This window comes from Etheostoma cragini, chromosome 15 (assembly GCF_013103735.1).
Source record: "Etheostoma cragini isolate CJK2018 chromosome 15, CSU_Ecrag_1.0, whole genome shotgun sequence".
Lineage (NCBI taxonomy): Eukaryota > Metazoa > Chordata > Actinopteri > Perciformes > Percidae > Etheostoma > Etheostoma cragini.
This window is the reverse complement of record NC_048421.1, coordinates 2793731-2814146: the sequence shown is the minus strand read 5'-3', so window position 1 is coordinate 2814146 and position 20416 is coordinate 2793731. Positions and strand designations below refer to the sequence as shown.

The 20416-nt window shown below is 41.1% G+C and overlaps 2 protein-coding genes across 3 annotated transcripts in view; one reads left to right on the top strand and one right to left on the bottom strand.

Moving 5' to 3' along the window:
* Positions 1-1632: 1632 nt before the first annotated feature.
* LOC117957399 (germ cell-specific gene 1-like protein) overlaps positions 1633-20416 on the top strand; it is a 30387-nt gene continuing 11603 nt past the window's right edge. Inside the window, exons 1-7 of one of the 2 annotated variants that reach the window (XM_034893085.1) lie at positions 1633-1844; positions 2479-2800; positions 8478-8525; positions 8654-8818; positions 9505-9616; positions 12111-12579; positions 17381-17390. In XM_034893085.1, coding sequence (XP_034748976.1) covers positions 2503-2800; positions 8478-8525; positions 8654-8818; positions 9505-9616; positions 12111-12570 — 1083 coding nt within the window. In that variant the 5' untranslated portion in view covers positions 1633-1844; positions 2479-2502 and the 3' untranslated portion in view covers positions 12571-12579; positions 17381-17390. Of the gene's footprint in view, positions 1845-2478; positions 2801-8477; positions 8526-8653; positions 8819-9504; positions 9617-12110; positions 12852-17380; positions 17391-20416 lie in introns of those variants that run through there. The other variant, XM_034893086.1, reaches the window with a different exon arrangement.
* On the bottom strand, positions 13471-19368 carry LOC117957400 (epithelial membrane protein 2-like). The gene is made up of 5 exons (XM_034893087.1): positions 19171-19368; positions 17428-17515; positions 16612-16720; positions 15262-15402; positions 13471-14683 (listed from the first exon to the last, which is right to left on the bottom strand). The coding sequence occupies exons 2-5, from the start codon at positions 17503-17505 to the stop codon at positions 14523-14525; spliced, it is 489 nt and encodes a 162-aa protein (XP_034748978.1). The 5' UTR covers positions 17506-17515; positions 19171-19368; the 3' UTR covers positions 13471-14522.

Sequence of the window (20416 nt, the reverse complement as noted above, 5' to 3'; positions counted from 1 at the left end):
CTTTACAAACTCAAACATTTACTGTATAAACTGAAACATGTCTCAAGGGTTTGATTTGCTTTGTATCACTGCACTAATATTTAGTTGCATAACCAATATTTCTGAGGACTGCTTCACATCAGTGTTGCATGGAGTTGACCAACTTCTGCACCTGTGAACAGGTATTCCAGCCCAGGACAACTGGACTACATTTCACAATTCCTCTGCAGTACTGGGTCTTGCCTCAGAAACAGTGTTTTGGGTCATTGTCTTGTTGAAAGACTCATTTCAAAGGCATTTCTTCTTCAGCATATGGCAACATGACCTCTTCAAGTATTTGGATGTATTGAAACTGATCCATGATCCCTGGTATGAGATAAATAGTCCCAACCACAGTACGAGAAACATCCCCATAACATGATGTCTGCACCCCCATGCTTTACTGTCTTCACAGTGTACTGTGGCTTGAATTCAGTGCATGGGGGTCGTCGGACAAACTGTCTGCGGCCCCTAGACCAAGAAAGAACGATTTTGCTCCCTTCAGTCCACAGAATGTTGCTCCATTTCTCCTTTGGCCTGTCAATGTGTCCTTTGGCAAATTTCAACCTATTCAGTACATGTCTTTTTTTCAGGAATAGGACTCTGCGGGGGGGGCTATTAGCGGATAGCTTTGCTTCACGTAGCCTTCTTCTGACCCTAACAGTACTCACAGGTAACTTTAGGTTGTCTTTGATTTTCCTGGAGCTGATCATTGGTTGAGCCTTTGCCATTTTGCTTATTCTTCCATCCATTCGAATGGTAGTTGACTGTTTTTGCCCCGCGTTGTACAGGCTTTGGATGCTATTTCAAGGCATTTGAAATCATTTTGGCTGAGTAGTCTATAATTCTCTGCACTTCTTTATACATTTTCCCCTCTCCAATCAACTTTTCAATCAAAGTTCACTGTTCTTCAGAGCAATGTCTGGAACGTCCCATTTTGCTGAATATTTCAATGTGAGATGCACTAACCAGCATGCACATTCGCTACTTTCCTTACTTCCTTAAATATGGGCCATAATTGACACCTGTTTATTCACAGAATCAATCACCTCAATATTTTAAAACAACACTGCTATTATTTTGAACACGCTTTCAATTACAGATTCAGTTACACAGAATGAGCAGCATGCATGTCATGACTGTTGGCTCTGTTGGTCTTCTATGACTCTACAAGACCTACTAGTCAATTATTTGCCATGTCAACTTATCACATCTACAAAGAAATATGATTAATAAGATTAGTGATGTTGGACTGCTATTATTTTGAACATGGTTAAGGGTCGCAAAGAATTATTGTCACCTAAAATGAGTGTATACAGATGGTATTACAGAGCAATGCTGTCCAAGTAGTAGTGTTTATTCGACATATTTATTCATCATTTCAAATTCATGTTGATCTTCCCATCATAACACTGGAGGCTGCATGCTTTTACAGGCTGGATAGAATTGGAAGAGGGCAAATAGAGGAGGAGGAGAGATGGATGGATGGACTAGATCAAAATGAGTCTAGGAATCATAATGAAAACAGATGGAACAGAGTTATCTGGTTTGGATTTATACGGATGGATTAAAGAAGTGTGTGTGTGTGTGTGTGTGTGTGTGTGTGTGTGTGTGTGTGTGTGCTATGCTCTCAGTGGTGTCTGACTGACAGCCACTCTGCTCGCAGAGGTCAGTGTGACAGTCCTCCCATCACTCTCACCATCTGATGAGGAGTGAAAGGGAGAGTAGACGGGTTGAGGAGCACGGCCCGATGTTTCTTTCACCTTCCACGCTGAACCCGATGAGGGAACTGGGGACAAAGTACAAAGAAAGAGAGGCCGAAGGAGGTGAGAGCTTTCTTTTCTACTTTCTTCAAATTGAATTCACTGCTTTGACGTCAAGTGCTCAGAGGTATTGCCTGTGAGCGTCACTTGGAGAAGTTCCATGGCGACAGCTAATTTTCACCTATTTTCCACTGATTCTGCCATCTGTCTTCCCACCAATTACTGTGCTGATTTTCTGTCGCCGTCTTTTAATGTGATTAGTCATGTAAAAACCACTGGCTCCCCCGCACCTTCACTTTCAAACACCTTCGCTAATCATCTCAGACAATTGGGCAGAGCTGCTTCTCCTTGGAAACCAGGACCATGCTGGGGATATTTTTAGAGACATGCAAGCATGGAGGTGTACCATGTGGAGGGTTTTAGTTCTGAGTTAAAAGTCAGAAATCTGACTCTTTTTTTATTTTATATTTTCTTTAAGTCAAAGGAAATAGTCGGAGTTTGTTTTCTCAGAGTTTTCTCAGAGATGTGATAGTCCTCTTCCGTACCACCAGAAGTCAAGTAGAACAATTTTATTCCGATATTCTCTTATCAGACATTTAACATACCCTGCTGACATGCTACTTTTTAATAATGTTTTGAGTATTTGACTATCTCTCAACATGCACGTCTGTCTCCATCCCAGCCATTCCTCCACCAGCCCAACCCCCCGTTTAACCCCTGCATGATGGCGTTCCTGCAGCAGATGCGCTCCCCTCGCCTCTCCTTCATCCAGACCGTTGTGTCTCTCATCACGGGGGGCTTTGCCCTCATGTCCTCCTACTGGTGCGTGGGTAAACAGAAGGTGCCCAAGCCACTCTGTTCGCCCATCAAGCAGAGCGACTGCATCCCCGTTCCCGGCCTCACCAACACCTCCACCATCCAGTTCTCCTGGGTGACGGGGGACGACCGCTTCGTCTTCCCCACCTTCCATACTGGCCTGTTCCTCATCTGCGAGGAGAACATCTACACAGACGCGTGGGGTAAGAGAGAAACATAGGGAGAAAGATACAAACATATTCTTGATTTATGTAGAAATGCTTGAGAAAACAAAAGCTGAAATGTGTCTGAAAACGTGACAATGTGACGTGAAATAAATCCCCTGTCCATCAGCTGAGATTAAAACACAAACCTGATCTCATTCAACCTTTATTTATACTCGAGAGATTGTTGATTTACAATGACATCAAGTCAAATTAGCAACACAAGGTGAAACAACACAGGAAAAAAAGGGCCACCATCAAAATGATCATCTGAATATGGAAACAATAATTTGATAAATAAGGAGAACTGGATGAATGCCAAAGAAAGTGAAATTCTGTAAAGCAATTACAATTAGAAGTTTTGAGGTTTAAAACCAGATTTTTGAATTGTCCAAAAGGCAAAAATGACTTGATTTTAAAGAAGTCTTGTCAACGGGTCGCGGGTTCTTTCAAAGGGGAAAAAAGCCCAGATGTATCACACTAGTGCCCCTGAAAAGGATTAAGCAGGTATAGGAAAGTAATATTTGAGAGAACACAGGATTTGTGTGAAAACATCTACACCGAAACAGTGACAGAGCTCAGTTATTAAACATGTAGCCCTGGTTATAGTGAACAATCAGTATCACCGTAAGGGATTTCATAAGCATGGCCCTGGTCATATGTGTGCTGGTCAGCAGTGATGGAGTGTAACTATGTACATTCCATATGTAACTACATTAACTCAAGTACTGTACTTTAGTACAAAGGTCGAGATACGTGTACTTTCCATGCTTTCCAAAGTCTTTTCTGTCCATGACACTTTCTATTTCTACTCCGCTACATTCTTTACTTCCCTACATTCATCTGACAGCTTTAGTTACCTTACAAATGAACCTTTAAACACAAAACACATGTAGTTTATAAAAAACAATGTTTTATTATAAATGATAATCAATGACCCAACAATATTTATGCCTGCAAGTACAGCTGGTGGTTAAACACTTAGTTGATTGACAGAATGGTTTTCATCATTTCCAGAGTCATTTTCTGCATTGAGTACTTTTACTTTGAATACTTTTAGTACGTTTTTCCTGATTTTACTTAAGCAACATTTTCCCTGCAGGACTTTTACTTAAGAGAGTTTTACGTAACAGACTATTTTCACAGGGTGGTATTAGTACTTTTACTTAAGTAAAGGATCTGAATACTTCTTCCCCCGCGGCTGATCAGGTTGTGTGTAGTAGAGGATATTATATTCCTGAGATGGGATCAGGACTGGCACAGAAACAACTGTGGCACTAGTGCGACAGACAATGAAGTGGGTCACAGGGGAGGTGAGCAGGCCACTGGTGTGTTAATTTGTATTTTGGATACAGTATGTGTGTGTGTGTCTGACCAAGCGTGTGTTTGTGTACGTGCTCGGCCCAAAGAGGATTATTATCAGTGTGTGTTCTGCTCACAGAGATTTAGACTTCAACAGTATGACTCAATTATGGATTAGAAACCCGGAGAGAGAAAGGTTAATAGGATTCACAAACATCAGCTGGTTTTTACAGTCTCATTTGTGGCTGATTTGCAACAGATTGTAAAGATTGAGTTGGAATTTCAGCCAAAGGGTTCAACCGACTTATGTGGTCAAATACCAGTATATAAAATCAGTCAGTCAGTCAGTGTTTTGGTACTGGTTGGCACTAATGATGGAAGCAAACACCGATCCACCTTATGTGTCTCAGCTACAAAACTATACCTAAATGTCCTCCTTGTTGTATTAATGAAGTTAATTAGTTTTGTAGAATTATAAATATTGTTGGACCAAAAATTGTGCAACTTTATAGTTTTGGTTTTATTTTACCAGTATTTAGTGAACAACTGCAGACAAAGTCAGCACGCAGCATGTCTTTATCCCACGTTCCACTTCCAGCTAGACTATCTGTCCAATCTGAGTTCTCTGTTGCACGACTAAAACTACTTTTGAACGTACACATGTTTCACCAAAACAAGTTTCCCAAGTCTATTTTGTGCACCTGGTGCAATGTGCCACCCATGACAATTGTGATTAGTTTAAAGTAATTTCAATAAACCAGTTTTTCTCCCAACCCTGAATGCTGTGTGGACTAGCTAGACCCTCCTCCACAGCGCTGTGGAGGGGGCTTGACAATGCGAGACCAGCAACTAACTAACAATAACTAACTAACTAAGATCAATAAATAAAATTTAAAGGCCGCATTACAGTAAAGTGATGTCATTTTCTGAACTTACCAGCCTGTGCTAGCAGGTGTTTTTCCTTGCCTTTACCCACTTAGTCATTATGTCCAAGTTATTGATGATTATTTATCAAAAATTGTCATTGTGTGAATATTTTTCTAAAGCACCAATAGTCAACCATACAATATTGCCTCAATATTGACACTGAGGTATTTGGTCAAAAATATGGTACTAACATTTGATCTCACACAAGCATGCTCAAGCTCCAGGTCTCCAACAGCAGGTGGTGGAGACCAAAAACACAGCAAAAGGAAAAGTCACTATTTGCGGAGGTTCACCAGGTGGACAGATATTACATTCACGTGCTCCTCGGATGGTCCCATTTTTCCAGTTGAGAAGTCGTTCTCAGTTCGTTCTTTGGCGTCTTCATTAGCTTTTTGTTGTAACATGGTAAAAAAACAAAAAAACATGGATGCTATAAAGAAGAAATTTTGTATTTTATTTCTCAGAGCGTTTAAACAATAGCAGTTTCCAGTTTGAAGCTTAATTTTGGTAAGTGTTTGGTAAGCCATGTTTATATATAATATGATGTCAACTTGTCACATTTTCGCTGACTTATCGTGTTGTTCCGACTGAGGTGGCGTTTATCTGAATTTTTTCAATTTTCATACTTGTGTCTTTTCACTTTGGGGTGTTTTCTTCATTTCCTTGTGTTTTTTCTGATTGCATCTGTTTTCTAAGTCACAGTTTATTGAGCTTACGGGTTGCTGCAATTTAAGGCCAAATAGGTTACCGTGATTATTGCAGCTGGTAAACACACTGGTAAAGAAGATTAACTGACTGACTGACTGCACAAACAGGTTGTCTTCCTTTTGTAATGGAATTGCTAGAAGTGGAGGGGGCGAAGACCCATGTTGGGGATAAAAACAAAAAGCTTTTAAATGTTAAAAAAAGGAACTGTTCAATGTTTTGTTATATTTATTAGTTATATATTTAGTGATTTATTTTGTTTCTGTTTTGTTTGAATTGTACGGCTGGTTAAGTCTGACTATGACGGCTATATATGGGTGACCTAGGTCTGGCGAGTCCACACACCATTCCAGGATGGGAGAAAGACGTACTCTGGATTATTGGCATTTCTTTAAACCAATCACAATGGTCTTGGGAGGTGCTAAGCGCCGGACGGAGCCATGGCGCCGCTGCTAAATAGCCTCGGGAAGGACCAGGTGTACGTTCTAAGGTTGTTTTAGTCGTGTAACAAAAAACTCAGATTGGATAGATAGTCTAGCTAGCTGTCTGGATTTACCCTGCAGAGACCTGAGGACCAGGTAACCAGAGTCCTCAGAAATCCACCAGTTTAAAATGCTAACACAAAGGAAGAAAAAGGTAACATCTGGCAAAAAAGAAGTGTATCTGGCAAAATATTGGGCGGCACCAGAGCAATCCCGGATGTAGAACGTTGGATCGGGGAGGGCTTATGTTTTTTTTTACCAGGGCATAAAAGAGAGATTGTTCTTTTCTTAAATTGTTTATGTGGCAAAATGGGAGAAACAAACCTCTCAAAATCCTTTTTTTCTTGGGGATTGAATTGTTTCAGTTACCTCGAAAATTTTATTCCCTGCATAAGATTCATTCCTTCAGTGCCTCTGTGGCTGTTTGATTTTGAGTTTTGGGTTTGATTTTATTAAGTCTGAGGACAAATTGCACTACAAAAAATCAACAGTAGTAGTTTCTCTATCTTACCCCTACCTCTTACCCCTTCCCCAAGGTTTTGCGCGTTCACGCAAGACTAAGGGCTGTCCCAACACTCCTTGTGATCAAGGGGTAGTCAGTAGTCTCATTTTGTGCTCCTGAGTGTTTCCCTGTAAACTCTATCCCTCCAGATTTACACCAATCAAGATCCTATAATCTCCTGGCGTTATTGCTTCAAAGCATTTAAACATTAAACTGTTACCCCAATCGGACCAATTTACCAACACATTCACAGCATTAAGAAGAAAAAAAACACTGCAAAGTGGAAAAGAAAAGTTATTTTCACAAACTTGACATTGGTAGTTTTCCCACTTTGCTTTGTTTTCTCTCTAAATCCTGTACAAGTGTTGTCAAATGGTTAAAAATTGTGTTTCCTTTCGCTTTGTCTGTTTGCATCTGTTTTCTGTTGTGTTGAGCTTTCAGGGCCACCGTAGTATAGAGCTAAATACGGTACGCTGATTATTGCAGCTGTCATGTAACACATTGGTAAACAAGCCACAAAGAAGATTAACTGCCTGCAGAAACAAAAACAGGTTGCTTCTATTTCTTTTTTTTAATTCTCTTTTAATAGCCTTGCTAGCAGCGCTGGTAAGAACATTTTAGTTTTAGGGTGAAAACAAAATACATTCATGTTGAAATTAATAAGTGAAATGAAAGACAGGACGCACTGACAAAGTCTCATTATATGCTTCTACTAAGATTGTTCCCGTAGGCCCCATCCTTCCAGATTTATACCAAACAAATCTCATAATCTCATCCCATCCGATTACTGCAGGACATGTAAACCCTTTTACCTCCTTCTGGTTCATTCACACAGTAATTAGATCGCAGTGGGTTCATCTAAATGCACAACAACTACAAGCTCCCAACTATACAGGCTCAGTTCAGTGTTGGTGACGATACAGATATCACTGGACAGTGGTTATATTTGACACAAAGGGTTCGTATGATATCATATGAAAGGTTATGCACACCAAATTCATGTGATATCCTAGAAAATTAGTCGTCCCCTGGCTGGTCACACGACAGTTAACTTTAGCGGTCTTAAAAGTTACAATTAGCCGAGAAAAGGTTACTGTGAGCCTGTAACGGAGCACCGTGAGTTGCTGGTCGTTTCAGGGGCCGTTGCAGAGTTTAGCCGACACAGCATGAGCGTCATGCTGTCCTAGACGACTAGTTAAGATTAGAAAAACAGATTGTGTGCTTTAGATTAGTCCCCTTAAAGCTATACTGTGTAATTTATGTCTCACTTAAAAGGAATTTTAAAAGACATGTCCAGCGTAAATGGAACCTAGGGGTTAATAACACATGGGTACCAAGTCGACCGTTCTCTGCGATGTGTTTTCATGCTGATCCAATGGGACCAGTTTCATCCCAAACCGCTCATTGGCTTACAGTAGTTGTCGGGGCACGGGTAAAATAAACATAAATCTCTACTTCTATACCCCTACCAAGGCTCAAAATAGCACCACACTTCCATGGTGGCATTATGAGGGCCCTACATGTGAACTGAAGCATAGAGAACTTTGTAAGTGTACAGACAGATTATTAAAAAGATTATGAAGACAGTACCGTTCACGTATACAGGCAGGGGCCATCTTTGGAAAACAGTCACGACAGTACTGTTAACCTCCCGCATTACAGGGCAATTATCACCTTTTCCTGTTGCTGTAAAGCTAATTTGATGTGCATGTTTGAGTTCCTTTCTACTGTACATTTACATTTGTGTTTTGATTTCTAGAGGAGAAGTGTCGAGGGTTTTATATTTTGACTCCAGGATCAGAAAAAGGTAAACCGAGTCCTTACATTCTCATGTGTTTTTTGTAGGCACTTTGCTCATGCTTGACTGTAAAAACTAAATAATCCAAACTTCTAAACATCAGTGTTTGTGCTCAGCCTGTGCTCTTCCCTCCACAGCGATGATGTGGCTGTCTCTATCGCTGGAGATCATGTATGTCGGCCTGCTGTTCATCAGCTGCACACTGCTGTCCGTGCAGTTGTGTATCCGGACCTGTTGCCCCTCCACGCAGCGCTGGGGCCAGCTGCTCAACGCTTTCGCTGCTGTCTTCACGGTCCTGGGAGGTACGGCTTCACTTTGGATGCACACAGTAGTTGAATAAGACTTTAATAAAAACAGACAATGACCAGTGTTACCAGTTACCTTTAGCTGGTAGCTGATGATTTACATGGGTATGCATGTGTATTTGTGCATGTAAGTAGGTTTATGTGAATGTATGTAAAGTGGCTTGAGAAAGTTTACACACCCCTGCTAAAGTTGATTAAAAAGAGGAATAAAAACATATTTTGGAAATTGATCTTAATGCCTTAATACAAAACAATTAGCAGAATCCAATCTTTTAAGGACACCAATTTTCTCTGTGAAGGAATAATGTATTGTATATAAATTAATGCTTCACACCCCTATGTTAAATTGTCATAGAAGCAGGCAGATTTCTTCTTTTTAAAGGCCAGTTATTTATTAGATCAGGATACTATGCATCCAGATTAAGTTCCCTTGGCATTTTAAATTAAAATCCCCCCCCATCCTCACATACCCTTCACCATACATAGAAACTGGCACGGTTTTATTTTAGTTAGCTTGATAGCTGGTTGGATTTGCATTAAGAGATGGGGAAAAGTTCCCCAACTTGAAAGATATGTGTGCAGAAAATGTAGTTCTTATAGGTTTTCTTGCGTGTACTGAAATGTAGATGAAACCTTTAAATGATGTAACCAGTTTAGCATATTTCATCCCTCTGTGATGCCAGGTCTGCTTGGGATGGTGGGTCACATGATGTTCATGCAGGTGTTTCAGACCACCGCCTCAATGGGACCAGAAGACTTCAAACCTCACAGCTATGGCTACTCCTGGGCGTTCTAGTAAGTTCACATAACATGTAACACATATAACATATAACACATATATATATATATATATATATATATACATATTCACACATGTATAAGAATGTACTGAACACTTAAGAACATAGACACGGTGCCTGGCTGAGACATACGGCAATATAGGTTGTTTATTCCTACCCTGACCCACAGGATCGGTTTTCACCCTCGTATCTGCACCAGAGAATTGTCGCGGTTTGGTTAGGTTTAAGCACCAAAACTACTAAGTTAAGTTTACAAAAAAGATCATGTTTTATGTTGATGATAATGAATCATTTTATTTCGGTTAACAGACATGAAGGAAACAATTACTTCCCACAATTTGCCACCGTATCTAACTGAAAAAAGGAATAAGAATACACTTTGGAATAAGCCAAGGCTTATTTTTGCATATCATATCCCATAATCCCTATAGAATCACCCAGAAATTCAACAAAACTAAATGCAACCAAATGCTCGCGTACAATACTAGAAATACAATTTAGATTTCATTCAAATGCTTTCAGAACCGTTAACTGATTTTAAATCTTTTTTGAAACTCAACTCAACATCATCATCATCATCATCATCATCATCAAGTTCATTCTATAATCTAACTCCCAAAACTAAAACACATCTATATTTTACATTAGTCTTTACATTACCAGTTTTAAAGATAGAAAACTGTCTTAAATTGTAATAACCTTCTCTTGATTAAAAAGAAAAGAAAAAAAGAATACAGACAGGAAGGCCATTGCTGACAACTCAAAACATAATTTCTAAGGTTTTTAAGTACAAAAGACCTGGACAATTTAAGATTCTGGAACTTATAAAAAAGGGATGAATTGATTCATAATAACCAGCTTTATGTATTATTCTTATCGCTCTTTTGGGTTCAAATCTGACGTTACTTCACTTCCGGGTTATGCGTGTGACTCAGAACTCATAGCTCCGTTTGTTCCTTCAAGTAAAAAATAAATAAATTGCTGTCTTTTATTTTTAATTTGTATTATTGGTCAATTCATCTGTTCAGACTTGGACCATGGTGTACTGAGGGGTTTGGTTGTGTATTTACTTGCATAGCAAATGTCTTTGTAGTTTCCACTTGTATGGGGGCACGTTTTCTGGTCTTCTTGCCTGACTAATTTAACTTATAACAATCCCACATCTTCTCAAATTGATTACATTTGGTAGTTGACACCAACTGTATCTAACCTTACTTAAGTAGAAATTTTGGGTATCTATATATTGGGGTGGCAGTAGCTCAGTCCATAGGGAGTTGGGTTGGGAACCGGAGGGTCACTGGTTCAAGTCCCTGTATGGACCCAAAAAGTTGGGAGCGTGGATTGGTGGCTGGAGAGATGCCAGTTCACCTCCTGGGCACTGCCAGGTGCCCTTGAGCAAGGCACCGTACCCCCCGACCGCTCAGGGCACTGGTTCAGCTGGCAGCCCACTCACTCTGACATCTCTCAATGTATAGTGCATGTATAGGTCCTGAGCGTGTGTGTATTTCAGGCCTGTGTGTGAGTACTAACAAAAAGTGTGTACACAGAGTGTAGTGCAGTAATTTCCCCATTGGGGACTAATAAACAAATTATCTTATCTTATCTATACTTTACTGAAGTAATTATTTTACAGCAGACTTTTTACTTCTACTCTTTACATTTTCACGCAACTATCTGTACTTTTTACTCCTTACATTTTAAAAATAGCCTTGTTACTCCTATTAGAGTTCAGCTTCTATCCACCTATCCAGACAAATCACGCCATCCGGATAGAGTGAATTTGATTGAGGTTGGATGAGAAGTATAAACATATACCGTTCCGACACCCTATTTATTGGTACGCGATCCATCGCACCTGCATATGACACAAATCACGTCACACTCCGGTGATGTAGCCTAGCACGAAGAGGTCCGTGGCAGAGAGGTAACCAGGGAGGAGGTAAGTAACCATGGAGACCAGCCAACCCTTCTACATCCCTGGCCGTACCTGTAAGAAATTTTAGAAGTGGTTGGATGCAAGCGGTAGAATGCACCGGTAGCTTTGCGCAGCCAAGTATATTGAGCTAATTGTTTACAAAACTCGCCATTTAATTTGAAAAAGCATATTGATAATATTTTTTCCCCTAACATTTCTTTTATACTTACTTATACTTTCATACATAGTTTTGAAACCAGTACTTTTGCACTTTTACTTGAGTAAAAAGCTTGAGTTATTACTTTTTATTTCCTAGTATCTAAACTTTTGACACTTCTGACTACCAGTGTAGCAGATACACCGGTGTGATTGGTGCAGCTTGGCTCCAAGGGTATAGGTAACGAGCAACATTACTCATTTGCCAGGGGCACTTGCTCAAATTAGTGCTCTCGCAAGAGCTCTGGATTTCCAGGGTAAGTTTTTCCCTCAAGTCAAAGTCTAAATGGACCGAGTATATGTCAACACAGAAACACAAGCGAACCACCTGCTTCCTGTTTCTCTCTGTCTCCGTCAGCATGGCCTGGTTTGCCTTCACTGTCTGCATGTCCGCCGGTGTCTCCACCCTGAACAACTACACCAAGAAGGTCCTGATGGTGGGGCCCAGACACAGCTCCAGCCTCAACGCCTGCAGCTTTAACTTCGTGGGGCTCCTGCCACCTTATTACACCCCTGCTAACCCAGCCCTGGCCTGTCCCCCGTCTCCCCCCCGGATCTCCCACTTGTCTCCCTACTACGAGCCCCCCACGGCAGAGTCACCGGCCTCCGGTGCGAGGCTCAAGCACTCCCACTCCCTGCCTCTCCCCCACTCACACTCCTTCCCTCCTCCCCCCTCCCTCCCTGCGCCCTCCTCCCCGTTCCACCGCCTCTCGCTCCCCTCTCCGTCTCCGTCACACACCCCGTCCGTCTCCGTCCACCTGAGCCTACCGGGACACCAGGAGAGCCATTACGAGCCGGAGGACTACAGCCCACTTTAAACCAGTGGAGTGAGTCTTAAGTCTGAATTAAGTCCATTTATTGAGTCCAGGGACTCAATAAATCCAGGGAATCAGCTGTGATAACAATCGCTCAGTTCTAATAGAGAAGGAAAGTGTAACAACAATTGTTTTACAAACTGAACATATAGCACAGGAATGCTTCATAAACTGTATTATTTAGAAACAAATCTTACTAAAACTATTTTCAATTGTCATAGTTTAAACTTCTGATATCTTCCTTTGGCTAATGCTCATAATTGTAATAAATGTGATCATCAGACTGCTGGCTGTTTGAAACCTTCCACTGCTTTTTGTCTGCAAGTCTCAAATAAAAAAAAATGATTCTAACAAATTAGACACTAGATCATAATTAAGCATATTTGCAACTCTCCTTACTCCTAATCTTGACAAATGGAGATGAAACAAAAAACTTTTTTTTTTTAACTTGTTTTAATATTGTAAAAATTAAGTTTTAACAACGTAAAAATCATTGTCACTGTCATCGATAACGGGGAAATAAGACAAGCAAAAAATAAAACAGCATTAGACATACAGATGCATTATGGGAAACCGAACATATTTACATAGGCCTATTATATGTCAAGCTTCACGAGTCAAGGCAGTTGCCTTTCTGTCACACAGAGCTGACATTACTGGACTAACAGCCAGACAAGAGATGGGATTAGTGGATTTAGAAAAATCAGTTTGCTGCATTAACAATGGGCCAAAAAGAAAATGATGATAAGTCGTACTACTTCTTTGGGTTCATTCCTCTGACATATTTGCGGGACAAAGCTCTGTATTGTAGTGTAAGAGTTTGTATGTGATTTGCTGTTGCACTTCCATACTCCAGTTTGATGTCTTCCTACTCACAAATAATTACAAAACAAACTCACGCTGTATTATTTTACTGATTTTATATTATACATCATCACATATCCCCTTTGATCACACACAAATCTGTAACAGTTGACACACAAGTGTTTTTTAAAGACTTTTTGAGACTTGCACAGCTTTGCCGATGATGCCATCCTCTGTTGGATTAGCGGTGCATTATGTGATGTTAAAACCAAAGCAGATACGTGACATTAAATCCATCTACTAACAATACAATATCAAGGAAAAAAAATAAACTAAAATTGTAAACTCTGCCCATTTTTTCCAACACTAAATATCCATATGTAAATGTACATTACAAAAAAAGGCCCCAGATTTTACTCGCCAACCCGTTTTTGTTAAAATATTGGAAATATTGATGGAGCTTAATTTATCATAGCATTTAATATCGTTAGGCAAAATCTGTTCAGTTAATAACAAAACTATTCTTAATCGTTGGAAATCCAACCCAACCTCAAATACAACTGTGATTGATTGAGCTTGCCTTTTAGTGCCAACATATGAACACTCCTAAAGCTAGCTACTGCTAAAGCATCCTAGAGCGCTATGTGTAACGGTGCTAACGTTAGATAAACAAAGTGGTGGAGCGAGCTAGAGAGGGAGCAGTGCTGCTAACGTTAGTTATCACATTTTTTTTTTAGAAAAGTAAAACTTTTTTCAACTTCCAAAAGATGCCCTGAGCTCGAGGAAAAAAAGTTGTCAGTGGCATTTAAAAAATCACTCAGAACTTTTGTTGAAAACCCGGTTTACTCCATAGGATTAAAATGCAAAACAGACGATATCAGCTGTAAAAAAGACACCAAGAGTGGACATAGCCTAAAATTGCAAAACCCTGTCTGTCTGACAGCAGACTCAATCAAACACGGGTACATATTTGAGAGGATCAACAGGTCATATCTGTGGCTGAATATACACTAGCAGCGCAAATCTGATGTGTCCAAAACAAGCAAGTATAAACACTGTTTACACCATGACTAGAAAAACAGATTTCAGCTGAAAGGGTAGATTCAGCTGAAGGGTTTGGGGCTGGTTTGGAGATAGCTCTAGTGTCCGTCTCACGCTGTCTTCTTGCGTAGCACAAAGTAAATGATGGAGGAGATGAACGTGATAGCGAAGGAGATCCACGCCAGGATGTAGCAGTGACCATACCAACCGGTGCTCTCGTCCAGGTGGAAGCGGTCTGTGTAGATGGAGGCTGCGATCATGATGCACAGGCCTGGAGGAGAGGAAACGAGGACACATCAGTGAGGGGGTAGAGAAAGAGACAAATGAAGTGTTTTGAGGATGCAGAGGAAAGGCAGGGAAGAAAGACAAAACTTAAAATGTCATAATGCTTTAGGCCTTAGAAAGTCTGATATTTTTTTTTTTAAGTCTAAAATTTGCTGACGTTTTGTGTTCTAGGACTTCAATAAATGTAAACAGGTCTTCATTTTCCAACGTCCATATATTGCCACCTCTAATGCTCTTTTTTAAAATCCTGTGGTGTTCTTTTCATGCTAGTCCAAACATAATATTGCTGTGTTATGACTAAAAATGAGACCAACATGGAATCTTTTTCGGATTGTACCACAGACATAAAACAGATTTTATTCTACAGCTATGGGGAAGAGCTAGTTTAGCAATACTTGGCTTAAAAAAAATGTATTTAGGGCTTTTTGTGATAAAGGTTTTAAATTTCATCATAATGGTCTTAAAAAAAACTTAAAAAGTCTTAAATTTGACTCGGTAAAACCAGCAGAAACTCTAGAAAGAGGGATGAGAAAGGGAAACAAGCAACAAAACAAAGCTACTCACAGGCCAGGAGCTGAAAGATGCCGGAGATGGTGAACCTCTGTCCTTTCTGGAGGGTGAAGAGCTGAGCCACGAACACAAAGATGCCCAGGCCGGAGAATATACACGCTAGCACTGAGCTGGCCTGCACTGCCTGGAGGTAATCTGCAGAGGGAGACAGAGAGACCAACACGATGATGGGGTGGGCCAGGATGGGGAGGGTATCCTAAAGATATGCTAAACATCATACTTGGCACACCCATGACATGCTGCAGTAACTCTGTATTTCTGAAAAAATCTGGTCAGACGGTTGCTCAATGGCAGGAATGTTACTTTCACACACTGCGAGGATTTTAAAACACTATGGAAAGACAAACCATAGCATTGTTTGTTTATCAGAGTTTAACCTAAACTACTGTATACCCCATCACTATGCATCAACATACATAAGGCTCAGGAGAGAAACACAAGTCATTACTTTCAGTTATTGCTACACACTTGATCTCTTTGTTATATGGAAGCATCATTTTAGAGTTTAATATATAATATAATGCCTTTTACTGTCACTATAAACATGTACAATGAGATTAAAAGCAAATAAAATGAGTTTGGGGGTAAGGTGCACAGTTGAGACACTATATATATATATACATATATGAAAAGTAAGTATGGTTTTATATACATTTTGATATGCATTGTGGGTTATTGCATAGTGGTGATCATATGTAATGAGTTATAGGTATTGGACAAGGAGAGTTACGGTATTGCACAGTATTGGAGTTGCACAGTAATTGTCAATATTATCAATGGTATTAAATATTACATATTGCACATTAGTGAGTAGAGGAAAGTCCGGGGGTTTGGGTGGGGGTGGGGGGGTTAGACTGTGAAGTCTGTGCATGTGTGAGTTCAGAGCGGTTGTGGCTTTTGGGGGGGGGGGGGGGGGGGGGGGGGGGGGGGGAAGCTATAACTTCCAATAACATATTTTGGAGGTATACTGGTCTTAATTTGCAATGTGAAAAATAATAGTGTATCAGGATAGAACCATGTCTGAATCAAATCAGGTGTGATCAAATCTGACCAACACACCCACACAGGCCTGATAACGCCATTTTTGAGCATTTGACTCTCAATAAATGATGCCAAAAGATATTTTTTTAAATATTAATCTTGGTCATTAAAGCATAAATATTCAATATTTTGGAGAAATGTTTGACATTTGAATGAAATGCAGTTATTATAGCCACTGGGGTAGAAAATCAATCAAACATTGTCGGCAGACCCGGAGTTTTACTGAGGACTAAATATGACTTCGAGTGTTGTACACATCCTCATGATTGCTTCTTTGCAGCGTGGGCATTGTGTCTGGCTTACCCTCTGGGTAGTGTGAACCTGTGGGAAGAGCGGTGTAGTTCCACACTCCGTTTTGAAGTATCCACCGGGCCCACACGTCAGTGGACACCGTGTCAGTCATCCACCAGGCCTGAGGGGAAAGGGCAGAGCGACAACATTTTACATCTGAGATCATGGTTTCAAGACGGACAACCTTCCTACATGCAAAAAGGCAAATGAATGAATCAATACAAGGAGAAAGAGAGAGGAAAAAGGTGGAGAATTCAAAGCAGGAATGTGTGTACCCAAAGCTGCAGAGCCAGCGTGTGTGTTCACCCTGTGTTCTGCCATGTATTAAGGGGAAGCTGAAGGCCATCAGACGGAGGAATGCTCATCCTACTGTCACCGTAGCATTCCACAGCTCTCTGGTATGCAACATTTATGACAATGTGTGTGTGTGTGTGTGTGTGTGTGCGCGTGTGTGCATCTGAATGCCACCTTGGCTGCAGTTTCAATGCACACACAGATGCACCTGGTGACACCGAATGACAACACCGTGGGCGACCCATCTGTCACCCAAATGTCAAATATGTGGCCCTGAGAAGACTGTGGCCCATTGACATACAGGAAAAAAGGAATGGCTTCCTCGAGTGATGGCCGAGGGCCGAGCAGCAAATCACTTGTACGTCTTGACACTTTGTTGTCTGTCAGCCTGCTAAGAGAACCTCGTAACTCTTCAGTTCTGCTGTTTCTAACGCTCAAACTATGGGGAAGTTTATACAGGGACAATTATCCCTTGGGGCTGTGGCAGGTGTGTTGTAGTGAAATGCCTAGCAGTTAAAGTAAAGATGTGCTTACATTGTCAATGGTGGCCACCAGGAGGAGGATGATGCCTATAATGTGAAGGACAAAGATGCCAGCGAGGAGAATCAGCATGATGACGATGCTAGAGAGAGAGAGAGGAAACTTGTTAAACCACTTTCCACCATTTCATTATGCATATAACTGGAGGGCTAACTGTTACCCAAGCTGACAAAACAAACCCACACAGAGTAGTTTTGCAGCTACTATAAGCAGAAAGAATCAAATATGGCCAATAACAAAGGCTCCACACTTCCTGCCGGGTTTCGGAAAGCCAGCCATTAATCACAGCTCCAGGAACATACACACACACACACACACACACACACACACACACACACACACACACACACACACACACACACACACCATCATGAACACACTCAGAGCAACAAAGCAAGGCCAAAGCCTGGCATCCACTCAGGGTGTGGCTTCACAACTTCTAATTACTTTGAATTACAGCTACGCCACTCCGAGTGAAATGCCTGCAAATAGACGTCAGGATAATGTTCCTGTCGAGGAACGGGGGGGAACAAATGCAGTGGTGTTGTATATTTGTGCAGGCGGATTTTATTTTCAATGAATTACATTTGAATTGTATTCATAGTGCCAAATCCTGACAGAAGTTATCTCAGGAAACTTTCCAGACAGAGTAAGTCTAGGCCCCACTCTATAACACACTCTATGTACAGATCAGTACACAAAATCAGTTGGGAAACAGACCCTGTGAGATAGAGGGTGTGTGTTAAGGAGGAAGCTGATGATGGCGAGTTTGGGCTTGTCTTGTGCTCCGAGAACCTCGCCACTCCTTAAAATAACTGTAAAATACCTGCCATCATAGCGTCCTAGCTGGCCCATCCCCCTGGCTGGGTCCACACACACACACTCGCATGCGCATGCTCGCTAGCTCACTCACACGCAACCACACACATATACAAACACGGGGCAGCCAAGGGTAACGCTGGTACATATGTGATCACGCCTGACACATCTGCTTCAAACCGCTACAATGAAGTGATAGATTGAGCTTTTAAATATTTGATCATTTCTGCCTGGAGCTCTGAGAGCTCAAATGGGTCTTCTGCCAGACGAGCAAACTTTAATGAACAACTTCTGGTTCAGAACATAGCCTATAACAAGTTAAATGCCCAGCAGTTGCATTAATACAAAACACATTTGTGAAATACTTTGATCCAGACGTCTTCCAAATTCTTGCCTGACACAAGACGTGCAAACTGTTGCTGCTGGGATTTTTTTTTTTAGATCTGGCCTGGCTTTGGCACATCTTCCATTGCGCAAAAGGGAATACATGTGGCTAAGGCTAATGTAGGTTTGAGAATGCTAAAAATCCACAAAAATCAAACTGGAAGAAAGAAAAAATATATACAATATACATTCAAACAAATCCCTTTAGCACTGCTTCAGGAACTGGGCACAACTGGAAAGCAGCCTCATCTGGCCAGTTAAGATGGAGTTACTGTCATTCAATAGCAAAGTAAAGTAACAGGTATATTCGGGAGGCACTCTCAAACACACACACACACACACACACACACACACACACAGACACACACACCTGCCTTTACTTTGTGCCTCATTTTCTTAAATAAAAACAGAAAATACTAAAACAGACTCTCAGAACTTCTATTAAAATGCCATTGTTTCATCCTTCTGAAGCATCTTTAGAGAAATTGAACATACAGAAGGGTTCGAAAAGCACAACAAGAATCTTTGACTTACTGTTTGACGGCTGTGTGTCTCTTCAGGTCTAATTCCTCCTGCTCTCAAGATCACTAATTTCAGACTCAGAGTCTAAATGCACAAACACTAGGAACTATCTGTCCGCCCACTTTTACCCAGCCCTCTTTTTAAGTCCACACCCCAGACAAGCCTGTGGCTTGCTAGATCACATAATCCCTTCCTCTCCTCCCCCCCCCACTCTACTCTTTGCTCCCAGTCCCACCCTCTCTTTTTTTCTGCCTACTTTACACACATGCAAAGGCTGCAGCCCGCCACTATTTCCACAACTTTTGTGGGCAGGCAATATTTATTTTCCCTTTGTGTTCGGTGTCTCACGTCTCTGTCACTCAGCCCGGTGGTGGGGATTTTGCCAGGGAGGGCAGCTGATGACTCACTATGACACTAATGTTTGAGGGGGGAACTCCCACAACATTAAACACTATTGACAATGATTGTCCACGTGCTGCCATGGCAACAGATTGCAGCCCCAGCCTAATCACAATCCGGCCGTTGCTGTTGTGTATCACAAAACAGTCAAACTCACGTAAAAAACACAGCTATGCACAAATCCTAAGTGTAGTGTTTCTTTCGGAATCACCGCCCTCCTTTTTTCCCCCCGTTTTTGTGACAGAGGAATCAGTTTCTGGATGAAGGAATGTTGTTGGTTCAGAGGAAGACGGAGGTGAAGGCAAAATGAGTGCAAGTCATAGCTTGAGTGAGCGAGAAGGAGGGGATGGGAATGGAGGGAAGAGGACAGAAAGGCAATGAGAGAGGAATTTGAAACAGGGTGTTGAAGAACATTTCACACTGCTGCAAGTTCATTAATTACTTCTCCCCGTCTCTGTTCCAAAGCTGGTGTTGATTGATATTGTCCCAATTATTCTAGTGAGTCACAACAAGTAATCTGCTTCTTGAACAGATCACATGTGTTAGCTGAGTTTGAGGGAGAATCTTTTAACAGCCCTGAGATAAATACTATCACATAAAATTCGTCACATTTTGCCACATGCTCTCTGTGGCAAATGACTGTCATCAATGGGGCTCGGGGTGAATGTTCAAGCCCTTATCATTAATAAGCACAACTAATATATCACAAAAGGTTTCCAAAAAGCATCAGCCAAGCTACTTTTTTCCTCAGAGAACCAGGCCAAAGAGCATAGTGTCTTTCATTAGGCTCAAATATGAGAATATTTGTATGTTGTACACAACCAGAATTTTATCTACTTCACAACAAGACCAGGCTAAG

Excerpts from the sequence above, each read along its gene's own strand:
- LOC117957400 (XM_034893087.1), bottom strand. The coding sequence starts at position 17,505 with ATGCTGATTCTCCTCGCTGGCATCTTTGTCCTTCACATTATAGGCATC. Across the intron at positions 15,403-16,611 it reads AGGTTCACACTACCCAGAGG|ATTACCTCCAGGCAGTGCAG; the intron begins GTAAGCCAGACA and ends CTCCCTCTGCAG. Across the intron at positions 14,684-15,261 it reads CATCTTTCAGCTCCTGGCCT|GCCTGTGCATCATGATCGCA; the intron begins GTGAGTAGCTTT and ends CCTCTCCTCCAG.